Source organism: Chionomys nivalis, chromosome 17, assembly GCF_950005125.1.
Source record: "Chionomys nivalis chromosome 17, mChiNiv1.1, whole genome shotgun sequence".
NCBI lineage: Eukaryota > Metazoa > Chordata > Mammalia > Rodentia > Cricetidae > Chionomys > Chionomys nivalis.
The window spans coordinates 39,470,179-39,489,636 of NC_080102.1; the positions used below are offsets into that span (position 1 = coordinate 39,470,179).

At 45.5% G+C, this 19,458-nt stretch overlaps 1 protein-coding gene across 2 annotated transcripts in view; it reads left to right on the top strand.

Moving 5' to 3' along the window:
- Nucleotides 1-2,982: 2,982 nt before the first annotated feature.
- Srebf2 (sterol regulatory element binding transcription factor 2) overlaps nucleotides 2,983-19,458 on the top strand; it is a 59,922-nt gene continuing 43,446 nt past the window's right edge. Inside the window, exon 1 of one of the 2 annotated variants that reach the window (XM_057791588.1) lies at nucleotides 2,983-3,226. In XM_057791588.1, the coding sequence (XP_057647571.1) occupies nucleotides 3,139-3,226 (88 nt within the window). In that variant the 5' untranslated portion in view covers nucleotides 2,983-3,138. Of the gene's footprint in view, nucleotides 3,227-3,772; nucleotides 3,884-19,458 lie in introns of those variants that run through there. The other variant, XM_057791590.1, reaches the window with a different exon arrangement.

The following is a 19,458-nucleotide window of genomic DNA, read 5'->3' on the forward strand; positions in this document are numbered from 1 at the left end:
GCAGCTCAACAGTGGCACTGTTGACATTTTGGACTACTTTACTGTTGGCGTGAGAAGACTATCCTGAGTGGTGTAGGATATTAGCAGTACCCCTGGTCACCACGTACTAGATGCCAGTAGCAGTCCCGCGCTTAGGACAACTAAGAATATCTCCAGTCAGTGCTAGATGTCTCTCCTTCCCTCCCCTCAGTCCTCCATTTTCTTCTGCCCTCCCTAGTCATTGTCCAGGTAGATGTTGAGGGCTTTGGGGGATGATCTACCACGGTTATTTTATTTATTTTATGTGCATTGGTGTGAAGGTGTCAGATCTGCTGGAACAGGAGTTACAGATGGTTGTGAACTGCCATGTGGGTGCTAGGAATTGAATCCCAGGCCCTCTGGAAGAGCAGCAGTGATCTTAATCTTAACCACTGAGCCATCTCTCCAGCCCATTCTGGGTTATTCTTGTTCCGAGCTCTGTCCTTGTCTGCTCTGTCTTCCCTCACCTCTTTAAATGGATAGTTATTTTGACCTAGCTTCCTGTCTCTGCTCTTTTCTTCTTGGACAGTCAAACTATCTGGACTTAAATCTGCCCTGCCACCCCTGACAACCATCATTACCTATGCTTCAGCTCATTCCAGCCAAACTCTTGATTCATCAGCCAGAAAGCTTCCCAGAAGTAGTGACAGCTGAAAAATGATGGAGGAGGCCGAGAGCAGAGCTCCTAGAGGAAGCCAGTGGGTACTATCTCTGTCATGTACAGCAGCTACCCAACCCACAGGGCATACCGTGACGTAACACTTAGACGCTTCAGACGAACAGCTCAGGTCCTGGGGAGTAGTGTGACAGCCTGGCCTCCCAGTGGGAGCCGGCTGGAAGAGAAATTCAGTTATGTGGGCAAGGCTAGGAGATGTCAGCGTTTGCTGAGGTTTGGGCCCGGTGCAGTGACTATCTTGTTACCATTCATTTAATTTATTAGTTTATTTTTGGTTCAAGACAGGGTTTCTCTGTGAAGCCCTGGCTGTCCTGGAACTCACTCTGCAGACCAGGCTGTCCTCAAACGCAGAGACTTGCCTGACTCTGCCTCCTGAGTGCTAGGATTAAAGGTGTGTGCTGACACTGTCTGGCTTAAAAAAATAAAGATCTTTAAGAGAAAAAACAAAAAAGACTACACACCTAGTTCCAAGGCCAGCATGGACTACATAAAACCTTGTCTCAAAAGAAAAGGCTAGAGCCACCAGCCATTTCTACTGAGCCTTCATTTGTGCTTTCTCAGGCCTGTTGGCTAAGCACACACACATGTAAAGGACAGAGAACTTCCAGGAATTGAACTTGAGTCATCGAGTTTAGTAGCAGGCTTACTGGGCCTTCTTACTGGGCCTTCTTACTGGCCCCAGGCGAGAGTCTTGGTCTCACAAACCAGGCTCCTTGTTAGTCTCATCACACCTCTTTTCCTTAGTCACTTGTACCATTGTCTGTTATTTTATGTTCAGTATTTTTATTTTTACACACACAAACATAGAGGTCCTTTGTGTAAGCTCCTTGGGGCCCCTGAGTGGCCAGATTCTGTCTCCCAGATTACTGTAAGGACCTTAAAAGCAGTTTTCAGCCCCTGGAGAGACAGGTGGCCAAACTCTGCCCTACAAAAAAAGAGGGGGGGTGGGGAGAAGCTGCAGTCCAAGACCAGGCCACAGAATCCCACCAGGAAACCTTTCCCCAAGCCCACCTCCTGCTCAGTTCTTTGCTGCTTCTCCCAGCCACACTCTTGTGTCTTTGCTAATAAACATCTGTGTGAGGGTTGTTACCTTCCCCTCAGAGCTGCAACATTTATACCCTCAAGGTAAAAGCTGTGTGCTTGCTAAGGAAATCAAATAGATATGAAAATTACAAAGGTGGGCCTGTGCTACTTTCAAGATGGCAAAACTGAGGCTTAGCAACAGTTGCCTAACCAGCCCAGTCAGCACAGAGTGGATTAATGTATCCACAAGTTTCTCCATACAGCCTGTATGTTCTTTAGTTCTGACCCCTAAAACAGTTGCCTCAGACTCACAGGAAGATTTTCCTATGTATGGCATGAAAGCCTTTTTTTTCCTGTCAATAAATACACGCGTCTTTTTTTTCTAATGTCCATTCCATAATCTGTTAAGGATGCCATGGTATTTCACTGTGTGAAATTTACTTATATAGTGCCTTCCTGGGCTTCTTGATTTTCCTTAGTTACAAAGAACTCAGCGATGGATGTCTGGGTATGTGTTTACTCAGCATTTCTTTGAACACTAATCTTTGTTTTGGAAGTTTGCACCTTTGTGTACTGTGCGACCACCTGTAAGACGATGCCGAGATGACTGCTGCGGTGGGGTGCTTCAGAATCCTGGGAGTCCCACCTCTAGACACCATTGGTGGGCTTGGGCAAATGACCACCTTTAAAGGTCTTGAATAATCCTGAGGTTCTCCATATTGAGGGCCAGTTGTAATATGTCGACACTGAGGCGATTCAACACTCTGTCAAGTCTTGGGTGGAATAAAGCCTGACCCGCCAGGCTGGATGGTCTATCCCTAAGTGTTGGGGTACTTTGAGTCTAACCAGGGCTGGAGGAGGGAGAGGCAACTGGGAAGATGACGTAATGTGCTCACAGCGTAAAGGGGGTTGTGGAAGGTGATGCCGGGCAGCTCTGCATTAACCCTTCTATTTCCGGACTCGACGAAGCCGCTCCTGGAGCTGATCCAACGGTAAAGTAGCGACTCCTTTAAAGCAGAGGAAGGCTGGGTCGAGGGCCTGGCGGCTACTCTCCGCTGGCGCTGGGAAGCCGCGAGGGGCGGAGCCTCGCTATGCAAATCTGAGCTGCTGATCGATGACGCGCCATCACCCCACGAGCCGCTTCGCGCGCCCATTGGCTAAGGGGAGCCTGGTCCCATTGACAACAAACATGGGGGCGCGGGGGCTGGGGGCGGGGCTGCGGTAGGCGCGGCCCGGGGCGGGGAAATCCTGCCCCGCCCCTTCCGTGGAGTCGGGGCGCAGCTCAAACATGGCGGCGGCTGGCACGGGCCGGTGAGGCGGTACCAGGTGGGGGCTGTCGGGTGTCATGGGCGGTGGCGGCGGCACCGCCTCCGCGTCTCCCTGAGCCGGACCTCACGGGGGACTCTGCGCCAAGCCGGGCGATGGACGAGAGCGGCGAGCTGGGTGGTCAGGAGACCATGGACACCCTGACTGAGCTGGGCGACGAGCTGACTCTGGGGGACATCGATGGTGAGCGGCTGCTGGGTGGGAGTGCAGGGGCCGCGCGGGGAGGAAGGGGTTACGGCGGCGCTGGCGGGTGCGCGTGCGCCCACCCCGCGACCGCCCCGGCGTGCGCGGGAAGGAACCCGTGGCCCGGGCGGCCCCGGCGGCTCCCGCTTCTTCCTGCTTAGAAGCCTGAGCCCGGGCCGTGGCGCAGGGCTCCCGGAGGATGAGGTGTCCTGGGTGCCGCGGGGCCTGAAGCGGGGCTGGGGGCGTCGCGAGTGCTGCCGGAGGAGGAAGCGACGGCCGCCTCCCTCGCGCGCCCACACGCGCTCTGGGTTGTCCGGTCTCGGTCGCACCTGTCACTCCCTGCTTGGCCACTGGAGCGGCTTCGGGATTTCCCGGACTGGGCTCCTAGGCTCGGCTCCCCACGCCCCTGCTCTTTTCGCGCTTGACTGACAGCCGGGTCTCGGGGCGCTCTGGAAAACTTTGGGCAACAGCTGCGAAAGCAAGTTACTGATGGAGCGGGCAGAGTGCGGCGTCCTCGGATGGAGACCCGGGCGCTCCTGCTGCAACTCTGCAAAGGGAGTTGAGCAGCAAGAATTTTGAGTTGTGGCCCCCTCGGGTACAGACTAGGGAGCGGGTGGCCTTTGTTTCGGCAGCCTTAACAGCGAAGTGGACGAACTGGTAGGAGCCCAGGGATCCTCTCTTGCAATTCTTTCCCTTTTCAGCCACAGGAACGAAGGTTTGGAGAGGGTCCCAGACTTGCCCGCGGTCATCATGCTGGTTAACAAAGCCCAGTTCTCTCTGTTCCTGAGCCAATATTAGTTTCTTTCCACTCCACCTTTGAGGATTTGAAGTCCAGTGAATAGGGTAGTGATTTAGTAATTCTCAGTAGTTGGGCGCTTTTGACATTCTCAGTCCCAAATACTCTGCGTTATTTCATTTAGTCCTTGCACAATCCTGTGAAGTAGGTATCACTCTCTTTTTTTTTTTTTTTTTTTTACAGGAGTGTGGTTTAAAGTCCCTTTAGTGAGTCTGGAACTCCTAAGCAGTGATTCAGTTTATTGGAGTGTTATTACTTCTAGAATATACACCCTTGCAGGCAGATAGGGTGGCTACATCCTCATTTTGCAGATGAAGAAACAGGTAGAAGGAAGAAAGAAGTAACAAGTTGTTTGAAAAAAGATGTTTGCCCCTTTCCTGTTTTGTTTTTATATCACGCCCCCCCCCGTTTGCCCTTACCTTTTTTTTTTTTGTTTTTGTTTTTGTTTTTCGAGACAGGGTTTCTCTGTGGTTTTGGAGCCTGTCCTGGAACTAGCTCTTGTAGACCAGGCTAGTCTCGAACTCACAGAGATCCGCCTGCCTCTGCCTCCCGAGTGCTGGGATTAAAGGCGTGCGCCACCACCGCACGGCTACCCTTACTTTTTATTCTGGTCATCCAGGCAGTGTGACAAGACCCTGTAATTGAAGTTCCACTTTTAACCGCAGATTCTTCCACTAAGTATTGCTAAACACAAAGAAGGTTAACAAATGGGAGGGGTTGGTCCTTGGGACACAGGGTAGCTGATGTGTTTTGAGCGTTCAGGTGCAAGACACAGTGTCAAGCGCACAGACACATTCTCAATCCTTATAATAGCCCTTTCAGTTAAAGATGACCTTTAGACCAGTCAGCTCCCCTCATGGGTGCTGGAACCGAAGCCCATGTGTTCATTAGCTTACCAGGTGTTCCGCAGTCAGAAAGAAGGAAGCCTGAAACTGCCTGCTGTCAGGGTCCCAAGAAGAAATTCATGTGGTTTTTTTTGTACTTACATTTTATAATGACTTTTATTTGTCTTAATTTTCAGTATGTTAAATTACCTAGTGGTTGATGCTAAGGTAGATTGTTAGATCTATGTCTAAATAAAATGAGTGCTCTAGGAAGTAGAGCGGTAGATCAGTAGTTTCATAGGCCTCTATGCCAAGTGTTTCCTTCAAGAACGATAACTCACGGGCTGGCTTTGGTGGCTCAGTTGTAAAGAGCCATGGAAGATAAGAAGGATGGTGTTTTATGGCCATGGGATAGAGGTGAGAGCTGGGTGCTGAATAGCTTGCCTTTGCATAGGGCAGTAAGTGAGAGTGGATGAGGAAGGAAGCTGGGTGAAGGCTCCTTTACCAGTAAGGTCTCACGGAGGAGACAGCCATTGACTCTTGAAAGACAAGATGAACCAGTTGGACAGACTAAAAGCCATTGGTCTAGAGGCAGAAGTGTCCCTTGAAACCCATCTGTTCCCCTTCGCATGTTACTAAGGCGAAGGAGAGGAGGGAAAGGACCTTTTCTTCCCATGGTTCTTTGCACCTAGAACAGCACTTGGGACAGTGAGAAAGTTCACTAAGTATCACTATGGAATGCCTATATGACACGGGACAGGATACACATGATTAGGTGTAGTTTTCAGGGTTTGAGTAGGTCAGGGTGACCAACCATGTGCTCTAGGGTGAGGAAGAAGAGAGATTATATGAATGCATTTACTTCTGTATGGAATTGGGGTGGTTTACAGCCATGCCTGCCCAGCTCCTCCAGGAGCTATGAGTCTGAGACCAACAGGGTCTCTACTTTCTCATACCTTTCGGGTTTTGTTTCATTTGAGTAAAATCAATGGTCAGTGACTGGGAATGTAGCTCTGTGGTAGGGTGCTTGCCTGGGATGTGTAAAGTACCCAGTGCTGGAAAGACAAACAGAATGTGGGTGAACATAGTGGCTCACAATTACAACCTCAGTTCTTCAGGGGCAGGTCAGAAGGTTTGTTGCCTCATGTTCCAAGACCAGCCCAAGCAACTCAGTGAGACCCTCATCTCAAAATGAAAAGTAAAAAGAAGGCTGGGGTCTAGCTCAACAGTAGAGCTCCTGCTTAGCATATATGTGGTCCTGGGTGCAAGCCCCAGTACTATTGGAAGTAGAAGAAACAAACAGTTGAAGCAGGACACTGTGTGATAAAATGGGGCTGTCTTACAGAGAGAGACTGGGATAACCTAGTTTAGATGGGTAGTGGAGGAAGCCCCATAGGCTATCGGTGCCATTCTCTCTGAAGCAGTGTCAGTCATGATTTTTATGTGGCATCTCAGGGTTTTTAAACATCTTTTTTCTTTGTGTGCGTGCATGTGAGTGCAGGTTCAGCTGTGCCCTGGTAATTTGTGGAGGTTAGAAGCACGAGTTCTGGTATCAGTTTTGACTTTCATCTTTGTAACAGGGTCTCTTCATTTGACACTGCATACTGTGTCTGGCCTCCAACCTTCCAAGGATTCCCCTGTCCCTGCATTCCATCTTAGCGAAGGAGGAGCACTGAGATTGCAAACTTGCCTTGCCATGGGTTGTTGGGATTTGAACTTAGGTCCTTACGCTTGTGTGAAATTTCCCCAGACTTTATTTTTTACATTTATTTATTCAGTTTGTGGGTGTGCATTTGCCCACCCATGTGCCCATGTTTGAATGTATGGGACCAGAGGACAACTTTTAGAGTTGATTCTCTCCCTCTACCATGTAGGTTCTGGGGATTGAATTCAAATGATTAAGTTTGGCAGCATTCCCCCTTACCCACTGAGCCATCTTGCTGGCCCATCCTCTTAAAAAAATTATTTTTGAGAATTCCATACGTATATACAATGTATTTAGATCATATCCATCCACTGAACTCTCCTAAAACATTTCCTTTCCAACTTCACATAGTCTTTCTCTTTTTGAATAACTTGGTAGTCCAAATAGTGCTGCTCATATGCACGTAGGGGTAGGATCTGTTGTCCCCTGGAGCATGGCCACCTTCCAAGATCCACACTCTCTACTCCATCAGCTGTTTCCTTGTTTATTTACTCTTTGTTTTTGAGACAGTGTCTCACTCTGTAGCCTTGACTGGCCTAGAACTTGCTATGTAGAAGAGGCTGCCTGAAACTCACCAAGATTGCCTGCCTTTTTCTTCCAGGTTCTGAGATTAAAGGCATGTGCCAAACCTGTCTTGTCCCTCTTATTTAAAAAAATAATAATAATTGATGTGATTGGTGTGAGAGTGTCAGATTCTTTGGAACTGAGTTACAGATGTGTAAGCTGCCGTGTGGATGCTAAGAATTGATCCCAGGTCCTCAGGAAGGGCAGCTATTGCTCTTAACTGCTGAACCATTTCTGTAGCCTTGTCCCTCTTATTTTTAATGATGAAAAAAACAAACACCTAAAACCAAAACTTGTGAAAGAACCACTTGTTTGGGCCCATCTTATATATCTTGCTTCAAACTTGACCTTGGCCTCCAGCCTGAGTTCTGCTTCAGAGTAGGGTCTCTGAAGATATCCACGTCAACAGCAGCCAGAAGTCAGGCTGGAGAGATGGCTCAGCAGTTAAGAGCACTAGCTGCTCTTCAGAGGACCTAGGTTCAGTTCCCAGCACCCACATGGTGATTCGCTGCTGTCTGTAACTCCAGTTCTAGGAGGTCCAGTGACCTCATAGTAAACAGACATACATGCAGGCAAAGCAGCCATATACATAAAAATAAATTAACAAATCAATTTTTAAAAATAAGTGTGAGGAACAGCACTGATAAGTGTATAAAAGAATAACCAAGGTACTTAGAAATAAAAGGCTGCTAAAGGTTTTTTTTTTATAATTAACATTATGTGTAAGAAAATGGTGAATGAGATCCACGAGGTGAGTTAGGACTAAACTGTGCTCTAGATACAGGGTTTTGTGGAATTTTAGGAAGGTAACTGTTGAGCATTTCAAAATAGAGATAACTCTTATCATGATTAAAAATTTTCAACTCTTGATAAAAGAGTTCCAGGTGTAAGGTGTGACCTCTTTGAAGGGTTGGCCCTGAACACAGAACAGAGGTAAAATTGTAGGGTTCCATTGAGACCTTGAGCATGGGCCTTTGAGGAAGCTTAGAAGGTAGCACCACTAGGAAAGCTTGCTGGGGAGATGATGAAATTTAGTCTTAAATGAGTTTAAGTGGGGATTAAACACAGTGTAGGAAAGGGGAAACGTATTCAGAACTGGCAATGGAGATTGATAGGAAAGAGGACAACTGGAATGGCTGAAAGAGAAGTATAGTAAAGTAGCAAAGGTGAACAAGAAGAAGTGAGCTTCCCGAAGAGCGGTCAGTGTCAGTGCGGCATAGACACAGTGCTGCAGAGGGCAGCGAGGATGGCAAGGCCATAAAAGGAGTCAGGAACTGGGCAGGAGGTCAACCTGGGGTAGAGGCTTCCTGTGGAAGGGGAGGAATCCAAAGTTAGACAGTCCAAACAGTCAGAAATGAATGGGTGAGGGGGATGTAGAGGCAACTGTTCACCTTTGGAGAAGGTTGAAGAACTTTTAGAAAGTGCACCTAGGGCCTTGTGCATGTGAGGCAGCCACTCTACCACTGAGCTATATTCCCAGCCCCATTTCTACATTTTATTTTTAAATGGGCTCACTAAGTTGTGAAGGCTGGCCTGTCTCAACCTGCAGAATAGCTGGGGTTGCAGGCTTGTCACTACCAAGCCCAGCTTTACTTTCCTGTCTTATGAGTTGTCTGCTCTAAACGTTTAATGTAAATGGACCCAGGGCCTGTGGCTTCTTTCACTTAGCACACATTCATATTCATCCATGTTGGAGTGCAGTGTTTCAGTATGGCTCATCTTGCTAACTCCCTTGTCAGCTGTGGTTAGGAACAAGCAGCTGAGAACATGTGGTTCTCCGTGGACATGTATGTCTGTTTCTGTCCGTGTCTCTGAGCTAGACTATCTGCACTGTTGTTTATCCACTTACTCACTTTCTTAGTTTCCCAGGTTAGTTATTTTTTTCTTGGAGCCCTCCCTTTGTTCGGCCATCTCCTGGGTAAGTCAGCTACTCTTAACCAACCTACAGAGTGATGCTGATGTTCCTGTTCCCTTGTTCTTGCATTGGGGTAGTGGTGGTGTTTGCTTCCTTGTTTTTACAAAATACACCTAACTTCTCAAGGTGATTTGTTGTTGTTTGATCTTGAGTTTAATATAGCCCAGAATGGTCTTGAACTGTTAGCCAAGGTTGGAACTCTTATCCACTCACTTCTGACTTTGGACCCCTCCCTTTATATCTGACTGCTCTACTGAAGGTTGACCCAAAGTTCTGGAACCACAGGCATGGCTTAGAGGTAAATTTTTGAGGACTGGCCTGTTTAAAAATACATAGTCAAATCTCATTCCAAATTAATAGTTTGGCTAGGTTTAGAGTTTTAGGCGGAATTTTTTTTTTTTTTCACAAGGTCTTAACTGTGCAGCCCTGGAACTCACTGTGTTGAAGAGGGGAATGCTGGGATTAAGGGTGTGAACCACAACTCCCAGCTAAGCATAACTTGTTTTGAGACCGGGCCTTGCTTTGTAGCCCAGGCTGGGCTTGTGATGTCTTGGCTAGGCCATTGGAGAGCAGCAGTAGCAAACACACTGTGAAGCCTGGTGTGACAGGTAGGACAGAGTTTATGTCAGAATTTTGAAGAGGTTGATTGTGTTTTAGCTCCTAGAAGTCGAGAATTTTGATCCTATTGTATAGCACAAGCTAGCCTAGAACTCATATCCTCCTGCCTCTGCTTCCCTGCCTTGAGTGATGGCATTAAACATGTGCACTGCTGTCCCCTTTTTGCCGTTTTGATGTGCTGGGGACTGAATTGAGTGAGGGCTTTATGCCCACCACGCTGCACTGAGCTACAACCCAGCCCCACCATCTTTCTTTAATTCCAAAAACTCTTGAGATCTTGCTGTTGTCCATAGCTTGTTTATTTTCCACATGCTTTAAGCTCTTCGTCTCTTCTGGTTACATTTTCTGGGGTTTCTCAGACCAGCAGACCAGTGTCCTCTTGAGTGTCCCCTTTCTCTGTTTGACCTCACCCTTGTTAAAACATTTTGTGTTCACACCCAGACCTTTGGGCTAATAATGTCCTTGAGCATTGCCTGTCTCTGATTGAAGTCTTTAAAAATGCTTTTAATTTTTTTATAGTTTTCATACTTTTTAGAAAGTGTGTTTTTGCTTCTATCTCAAGTAGATCTTAAGTTAGTACCTAAAAAGGAAACTCAAGCAACTCTATGTCAATTATAATTTCCTGGGGCTGGGTGTATAGCTTAGGGGTTCATTCCTCAGCACCACGTAAAGCTGTGTGTGGTGGCCTGCTTCTGGAGTCCCAGCACCTGGGAGGTGGTGTAGAAGCAGCAGAAATCTCAGGCTAGCCAGGCTATAGAAGAAGGCCCTGTCTCAACAACCAGCAGCAACAACAGAATAACCTGAGTAGCAGATTGTCTAGACCTGTTTGTACTCTTTTGTTTGTTTTTATTTTTTGAGGTGTGGTTTCTCTGTGTAGTCTTGACTTTTCTAGAGCTCTTGAACTGAACTGGCCTTGAACTCGTAGAAATCTGCCTGCCTTTGCCTCCGTAGTGCTGGGGGATAAGTCTGGCTAGCCAGAATGCTTTAAGTATATACACAGTTGTCATATTTTCATGTACAAATTGTCATATGGTTTCTATAGTTGCAGTATAATAGGTATATCATTGAGTATAATCCAGCCAAATTAGACAACTTGCATGTCTTTTGCTCTGTGGAACATTTTCATTATTTGTAATCTCTCATTGTCATAAGTGCTGTTGCTGGGAACATTCAGGGAAAGTTCCTGGGTGTGTGTTTCCCGGAGAGGAAAAGCTGTAACCTTTGCACTTTTCAGATCTTTCCATTGCTACAGATTACCATGGTGGCTATTTTATTTATTGGGGGTAGGGAGGCGCTGCAATTATATGGATCAAAATTTTAAACACACATAAAACAGGACTATGGAAAGTCTTACTCTGTCTGCTAATCTCCCTAAACTACACCTCCTCAAAAGAAATCACATAAGAGCTGGAGATTGGTCCAGTGGTATAAGTAAGCACTGTTCTTCCAGGGGACCAAGGTTCAATTCACAGCACTCACATGAACTCCAGTTCTAGGAGATAGTACCCTCTTCTGGCCTCTGGAGGTAACTGCATACACAAGGTCTACAGGCATACATGCAGGCCAGGCATCCATAGAAACACAAATAAATCTCAAAAAAAATTTAGTTTCAGGGGCTGGAGAGATGCTTCAGAGGTTAAGAGCACTGACTGCTCTTCCAGAGGTTCTGAGTTCAATCCCAGCAACCACATGATGGTTCACAACAATCTGTAATGAGATCTGGTACCCTCTTCTGGCCTGCAGATATACATGTAGGCAGAACACTGTATACATGATAAATAAATAAATCTTTAAAGAAAAAAAAAATTAGTTTCTTTCACCTTCTGCTAAACGTATTATAAGGACAAGCAGAAACAGATGAGATGACTTAACAGATGAAGGCGCTGACTGCTGAGGACCTGAACTCAATCCACAGAACTCCAAGATAAAAAGAGAACTGACTCCTGCAAGTTATCCCTAACCTCCGTGTTGTGAGTGTGTTTTAATACACACACACACATCCTATAAAAAAAAAAAAAAAAGGTATGGCAGCACTCTGAGTTCAGGGCCAGCGTGACCACTTTTCACCAGAATCTTCAGATAAATTAGGAAATGTCCTTTTGTGTTTTTTCTCATAATACATTTAAGAAAAAAAGAATCTCTCTTGAAGGACTAGTGCAGTGGAGATTGGTCCAGTGGTATAAGCACTGTTCTTCCAGGGGACCAAGGTTCAATTCACAGCACTCACATGAACTCCAGTTCTAGGAGATAGTACCCTCTTCTGTATGTTGTGACCCCTTTGCCAAGGAGGAGAGGTGTGGGGGGGTGTCAGACAACCCTTTCACAAGGGTTGCCTTATACCATAGGAAAACACAGATATTTACATTGTAATTCATAACAGTAGCAAAATTACTGTTATAAAGTAGCAATGAAAACTTTATGGTTGGAGTCACCACAGCATGAGGAATTGTTTAAAAGGGTCACAGCATTAGGGCGGTTGTGAAGCACTGGGCTAGAGAGGTGGTTCAACAGTTAAGGACTGTACTGCTTTTACAGAGGACCTGAGTTTGGTTCTTGGAGTCCATATCAGGTAGTCTTTGCCTGCTAGTAATTTGAGCTCTGGGAGTTTGGCCAGGGAGGGGGGTTCTATGTCCTCTTCTAGCCTCTGAGGGAACCTGCTGCACTCATGTGCACATACTCATAAACAAATACACACACAATTAGAGTTCTTAAAAATTTTTGTTTTGGTCAGCCTTGAAGTTGGGCTTGGTAGTGCACACCTTTAATCCCAGTACTTGGGAGACAGAAGCAGGTAGGTCTCTGTAAGTTTGAGTTCAGCCTGGTATACTTACGGGTTCTAGGCCATCCAGGGCTTACATAGTGAGATCCTGTCTAAAAAATAATTGGCTTTGGTAGTTTTTGTGAGCTAGTTAGGGGCAAGCTTTCTCTTTATTTCTTGGGCAGGGTTGGACTACAACTTGAGATAGCTGTTTTCCATGGTGGGTTTTTTTTTGTGCATAATACACATACATAAAAATACATATAATTGTTTAAAAGATTATTTTGTTTATATAGTGGAAGGGCATGTGTGGAAGGGAGTCAGAGGAGTTGGTTTTCTCCTTCCGCAGTTGGTTCTCTAGTTCAACCATGTGGGCCCCAGGGTTATCAAACTCAGCTCTTCAGGCTTGGTAGCAAGTTCCTTTATCTACTGAGCCATCTTGCTGCCCTAGGACCATTTATTTGTTCTTGATTGTAGATACTGACTTTGATGTTCTCCAGGTATATGTGACTTGTTTCTTTCCTTACTAGTTAATAGCCATCTGCCTTCATTTGCTTTCTGTTGCTGTGATGAACCCCATAACCAAAAAGCAACTTGAAGAGGACAGGCTTACTTTGCTTACACACCTGGAGCTGGAGGCAGTAACTGAAGTGGAGGCCATGGAGGAGTACTGCTTACTGACTATCTCCCCTGAGCTTGCCCAGTCTGCTTTATTATACAGTCCAGACCTACCTACCCAGGGGTGGTACCACCCACACTGGGCTGAGTCCTCCCACATTAATCATTATTATAGTCAGTAACATTAATCAAGAAAATGCCCACAGATTTGTTTACAGGCAGTCTGATGGAGGCATTTTTTCATTTGAGGTTCCTTTTGCCCAGATGACTGTAGCTTGTGTCAAGTTGACAAAAACCTACAGCAAACTAACCAGCACACTGTCCCTGTAGTCACATCTACATGTTGATCTTCAGATTTTAAAGTCACATGTAGGCAGCAGTCACCATGTGCTCAGCACCACATCTGTACAGACCTTTTCAGAGGATCCATTTTATACTATAGCCTGGAGTGTGATACTCTTGAAAGGCAAACAGAATCCTTGATATCATAGCATGAATGTGTTGGTCCTGAGTTCCAGGCACTGTTCACTCTCTATATTGTCTTCTAATACAGTTTCGGTTTTAGTCTTTTCTCTAGTTCTCCAGTAACTTAGGATCTGAGCCATGCCACACAACTAGAAACTACCAACTGTTGGTAGCCTTAATCCAGCTGTGTCCAGTTCTAAAACTGGTTTATTTTTCCTCTGGCCCATGCCACCTTCCTGTCTGATGTAAGCAGTCTTCTGGATTACAGAAGCAAAGTAATGTGATGGAATTCAAATAGATAGATGCTAGCTAGATTCTCTGGTCACCTTCAGGGGACATGTGCAAAGTCCTTGGGCAGTTGGAAATGGCTTCCCCTGGGTTCCCTGGTTCTTCTGTGCCTTTCTTTCTCTTTCTTTCTTTCTTTCTTTCTTTCTTTCTTTCTTTCTGTCTGTCTGTCTGTCTGTCTGTCTGTCTGTCTGTCTTTCTAAAGATTTATTTATTTATTTACTTAGCATACAATGTACTGCTGGCAAGGAAGGCACCAAGTCTCATTACAGATGGTTGTGAGCCACCATGTGGTTGCTGGGAATTGAACTCGGGACCTCTGGAAGAGCAGCCAGTGCTCTTACCTTCTGAGCCATCTCTCCAGCCCCTCTGTGCATTTCTTTCATGCATAGGATGGGGGTTGGAATAGCTGTACCTTGGGTGCTTGAGGTGAGCTAAACGCACATGGTGGTATTTTTTTTTTCTTTTTTTCTCTAATAAGCATAAAGGAATTGAGTGAACTTCAATTTGATTGACTCTAGAGCCCAGGGCATTTTTAGAACAGTTTTAGAATTTTTTTTTTCCTTTTGAAAGGGCTTTTGTAAGTAGAGTAGGTGGAATACAGGAGGAGTCACAGTGTGGTTTTCCTCCACAAGACTCATGGGTTAAACTTTTTGACGTGGTGGAATTTTTTTAGAAGATGGCACCATAGCCTGGGTCTCCAGGTAAAAGCTCTTTGGGGAACTCCTGCATAGAAACTAATCTCGAGTGCTGACACAGTCTGGAATACGGCTCTTTCTGCTTTGCTTTAGCCTTGGAAGTTGCTAGTGACCTTCACAATCTTACTTTGTCATCTGACTGGGAACAGGTCTGTTGGGTTCAGGGTCTGGTTTGGAATGGTGATGAAATTCTGAGCTGCAGAACCAGATGTGGAGCCGCATTGTTGCACCCTTCTGCCTAGCCCTGGCTCTTGCCATTCCACAGCTGCAGGGGAAATAAGCTGTTTCCTAAGTGCTAACATTCTCATGAGGCCTTACACTTTACAGAAGTCCTCCTAGGAGCATTTGTCTGTCTTAACAGTGTTGTGAGATTGATCCTTGATTTTTATCCCCGTTTTTCATGGCCATTTATAATGACTCTGTAAAAGAGAAAGAAAATGATTTATCCAGGATTTTTTATGCTTTCAGAGTGTGCCATTCAGCCTCTTCCTTGCCCTGTGAGTATGAGGTGGGAGATGGCCTGTTGTAGGAAGCCTGGTTGTCTAGGAGCCTTTTCTCTGCTCAGAAGTTGCAGTGAGTGAACACCATCTACTCATCACCTGGTGCTAGAGAGCATTTGAAATTAATGAAACAGTCCCTGTTTTCAGGGAACTTTTTTTTTTTTTTTTTTGATTGCTGTACTCAGAGTCCAAGCAGGCATCCAAATGTTCACAAGGGGAAACTATAATAGGTGCCATTCCAAGAACTCCAGATGTTTGAAGCACTAAGGAAGGAACATAGGAAGGTCTTCACAGGGACTTTGTCACTTGGCCTAAGTTGTGAAGGGTAGGTGAGTAGATCCGCTCTTGATAAACTGTTAATCTTCTCTGTTTGGGTCAGGTTCTTCTTTACTTCAGTGTCTTTATCTGGCTAGCTTGAACTAAAAATCAGGATTTGTTTGGGGAGGGTAGTGTGTTTATTGACCAGAGAAGCTCTAGAAAGCTGGGCTTGGAAAATGGGTTGGAACCCAGAGAGGCTCAGGAGCCCCAGGCCCAGCCAGTGTTAAGCTACACAGCAGCCTGCTTAGGACCCCACCACACCCCATCATCTTAATGATGTGTTGTCTACTTTCCTGGGTCATTCCCTGGTAGGAGCCTTCCTTAATCAGAGCTGACTGTAGGAAGCCTTGTCAAGACATGCCTGGTGGGCATTCTCCAAAGGAAGATTAGGGTGTACATGGGGGATACTGGCTTGATGGTGGGCAGAGTAAACAAAACAACAGCTGTCTGTTGTGCTTTTACTCTTGATGGTGGCATTAAGGCCTTTTATATTTTATCTGTAGGCAGCTCCATCTATCCCTCTTTCATTCTATGATCTCTGTACTAGCAACTTGGAGAATGTTTCCTGGTGCTGTTTTGTTGTTGTGTCCATCCCGCCCCCCACCCCTGCGACAAATTGTTTTCTTTTCTTTTCTTTTTTTTTTTTTTTTTTTTTGGTTTTTCGAGACAGGGTTTCTCTGTGGCTTTGGAGCCTGTCCTGGAACGAGCTCTTGTAGACCAGGCTGGTCTCGAACTCACAGAGATCCGCCTGCCTCTGCCTCCCAAGTGCTGGGATTAAAGGCGTGCGCCACCACCTCCCGGCTGTTTTCTTTTCTTTGAGCATTCTTCCATCCCTTTAACTCCTAAAACCCTTTTAATCCTAGGTTTAGCTTTCATTCTCCAGAACGGATTGGATCTTTACTCTCGGGCAGCCTTTTCTTTTTGAGGCACTTGTCTGTTGTCCCCTCTGAAGTTTGTGGGTTTGGTTGAGTTTCTGTCCTCCTTGAGATTTTCTTGAACGTGCTAGGCAGGCATTCTACCACTAATACCACTAAGATAGAAGCCTAGTGTGTCCTCCACCCTCCCAAGACACTGTCTCACTGTATTGGAATGGCAGCAAATTCACAAACCTCTAGTTTGAGTCTCCCCAAATGCTGGGGATTAAATCCAGGGCCTTACCCTTGGTAGGGAGGCACTGGACCTGAACTACGTCCCAGCACTTCTGAGAGTGAAGGGCGAGAACCAATGCTTGTTCTTTCTCTCTTTGTCTCCTTTCTTTCTGTCACTTTTCTTCAAATCTTTTCCTTCCTATTTTTATGTCTTCTAAGATAATGATGTTTCTCTTTGTATCCTCAAAGAAAGGCTGGTCTTTCCTTACCATGCTATCTTAGCCTGAGTGTTGAGATTACACCTCAGTACTTTTGTCCTTGCTCTGTACAGGGTCTCTCACAGGTATTTGCATAAGATCCCCCAAGCTATCAACACATAGTAAACATCATAGACAAGTAACGGAGGATATTTGTGTACAATTTAATGACCTACTTTGCATGTATTTTTGGCCTTAGTTTTAGGGAGATTTGAGAGTGTGATAGTGAATGGTAAAGTCTTGGTGTCTTACATTTTTCCTTAAGGGTTTTAGTGCTGATAAGGGTTGGGGTCTTTGCTTTGTGGACTCTGCCCTCAAGACCGCAGTTCAGGTGAAGTGGTTTGTGACTTACTTTTTGATGGTGGGTCATCTATGATTGTGATGAAACATAAGGCCCTCTTAGAGCACAGAATCGTGTAGGATCAGTTCTTTGAGCATCTTGCTCAACTTCTACCCTGCTGTTTCAGGAGCATTAAAGAAAGCTGTGTAACACTAGGGTGGGGGCAGATAATGAGCTAGGAAAGGCCTGAGATGATGATGTGTGCTTTCCTTCCTGAGCTTGGGTGTTCACTCTGCTCGCTCATCAACGAAGCACTCACTAGTGTCTGCCCTGTCCTTCCGCTACTAGTCTTGGTTTGGTGTGATCCACGTGATAATGCAGCCAGAGCTTGATTTTAAGTCCCAGCTCCACTACCTGCTGGTTGTGTGACAGTGGCCCAGTTACTTAACCCCTATGCCTTGTTATCCTGTCTGAGACATGGGTGATGACAGCACCTGTCTCAGTGTTGGAGAGCTCGCATGAGGAAATCCATGTGAAGTGTTCAGTGGGGTGCTGTCATATGCTGGTTTTGCTACTCCTCGGACTAACCCGCCCAAAGCCATTTCTTCCGATTGCTGTACTCAGAGTGCAGACACGTCAAAGAATAAGTGGAACATCATGGGGACAGCTCTTGAAACATGGGGTGCCAAGAGTCTGGTGTCTCCTAACAACCTTAGGTACAAACTAGAGTGCCTGCATAGGATTCTTGCAGGATTCATAGGAACCCCCATGAAGCATTCTAGAATCCAGCTGCTGTAAGGTGGGCAGTCCTAGTGAGGGAGTTCTTGCAGAAAACCACAGTGTATATGTCTATAGGGATAACTTCTGCGGTCGGGTGCTTGTAGGGAAAAAGCAAGACTTCCCCAAGAAAGGCTTCCACCCATATCTATCTCTCTTCTCATTTATATGCCTGAGGCTATGTGTAAAACTCCTCTGGATTTAAACTTGTTTTCTTAGGCACAGTCAACTCCACATTTAAGCACTTCAGAGCCAGGCAGTATGTAAAATGCCTTACGCGTCAGTACTTGAAAGAAGTACCTCGTGGGGTGATGTTGAAAATTATATAACAATGTGTGTGAACGTGCCTAACAAAGCTTTACAAGCAGAACAGCAGTGGCATTGCTAATGAGGTGGTTTTCCAGTATTAAAAAAAAGACATGATTCTAATAAACATATCCAAACATACACAAACTCATGCACAAACACTGGTAAAGAGCCAACAGTGAAAATGCAGCATCTTTTCAGGCAGCAGACCCCTTTTTACAGTCTCTGTGCTTTGTGCCCAGCCCTAGCATGTTTACTTGGCTTTCACCACCAGAATCTGTCACTTGGAGGCATTTATTTTTGTGGTTGATATGTAATAGGATTCAGGTAATGTTTATTCCATGCATACCTTCCTTGGTTTGTTATCTACTGAAACAGAAGGGGGCTAAGGAGAGGCTATTTTGGAAGGAAAGCTTGTCAGAGCAGATGATCTCCTTTATAGGCTAAGGATTTGGGTAGGAAGGTGTACCTATAAAAATTATAAACCACCAGGCAAAACTATCTCTTCTTTGTTTCCCTCGATGAGTCAGTTACACACATTTCCTAAGGTTGATGGTCTTCAGTTAGCTTGTGGGGAGTTGTTTTTATGATGCTGAAGATGGACCCCCAGATCTCTCCCACTTCCAATATTCACAATATTCAATCAGTACCGAAAGCAGTATATGCATTATTTCCTAAGCACCTTCCGACACACCTTCATTTCCCCTTCACTGTCACTCAGATCTGTAGTACATCTTTCTTCCAAGTTGTAATTCACATAAATGCAAAATATAAGTCATATTTGGGAGCCAGGTTGTGAGGCACACCTCAAATCCCGATGCTCATCAGGAGACAGAGGCAAGGGAATCTCTATGAGTTTGAGGCCAGCCATTAGAAGAACAGCCTAGAACAGAGCAGGTTCTAGGACAGCCATTAACAGAGACACATTGTCTCAAAACGAAACAAAAATTAAAAAAAAAAAAAAGATAAATGGGCATTTTGGAAACCAGGCATAGCGACACATGCCTGTAATCTTAGTACTTGGGAGGTGGGGGCTGAGAATCAGGAGTTCAAGACTAGCCTGGGATAAATGAGACCCTTTCTCAGTACCCACACCAAAAAGGAGGGGGGGGGTCATGTTATCACATTAAATGAATTTGACTTTAGTTGTAATCACCATCTGTACACTTAAATAAAATATATTATTTCTAATTAGAAAATAAAATTTGCTTTTAGATAAAGTGTAATGGCTTTTTGAAGAAAAAATTATTTACCTACTTATTTATGTGGGAGGAGCACACGAAGGCCATAGGACAACCTGCTGGGGATGAGCACATGGAGACCATAGGACAACCTGCTGTATGCATTCTAAGGGTCAGCTTGGGTCATCAGATTTGGTGCTGTGCCTCTTTACTCACCGGACCATCTTGCTGGCCCTCCTTTTATATAGAAGAATGAAGTTGATCTCAAGCAGAAGTCAG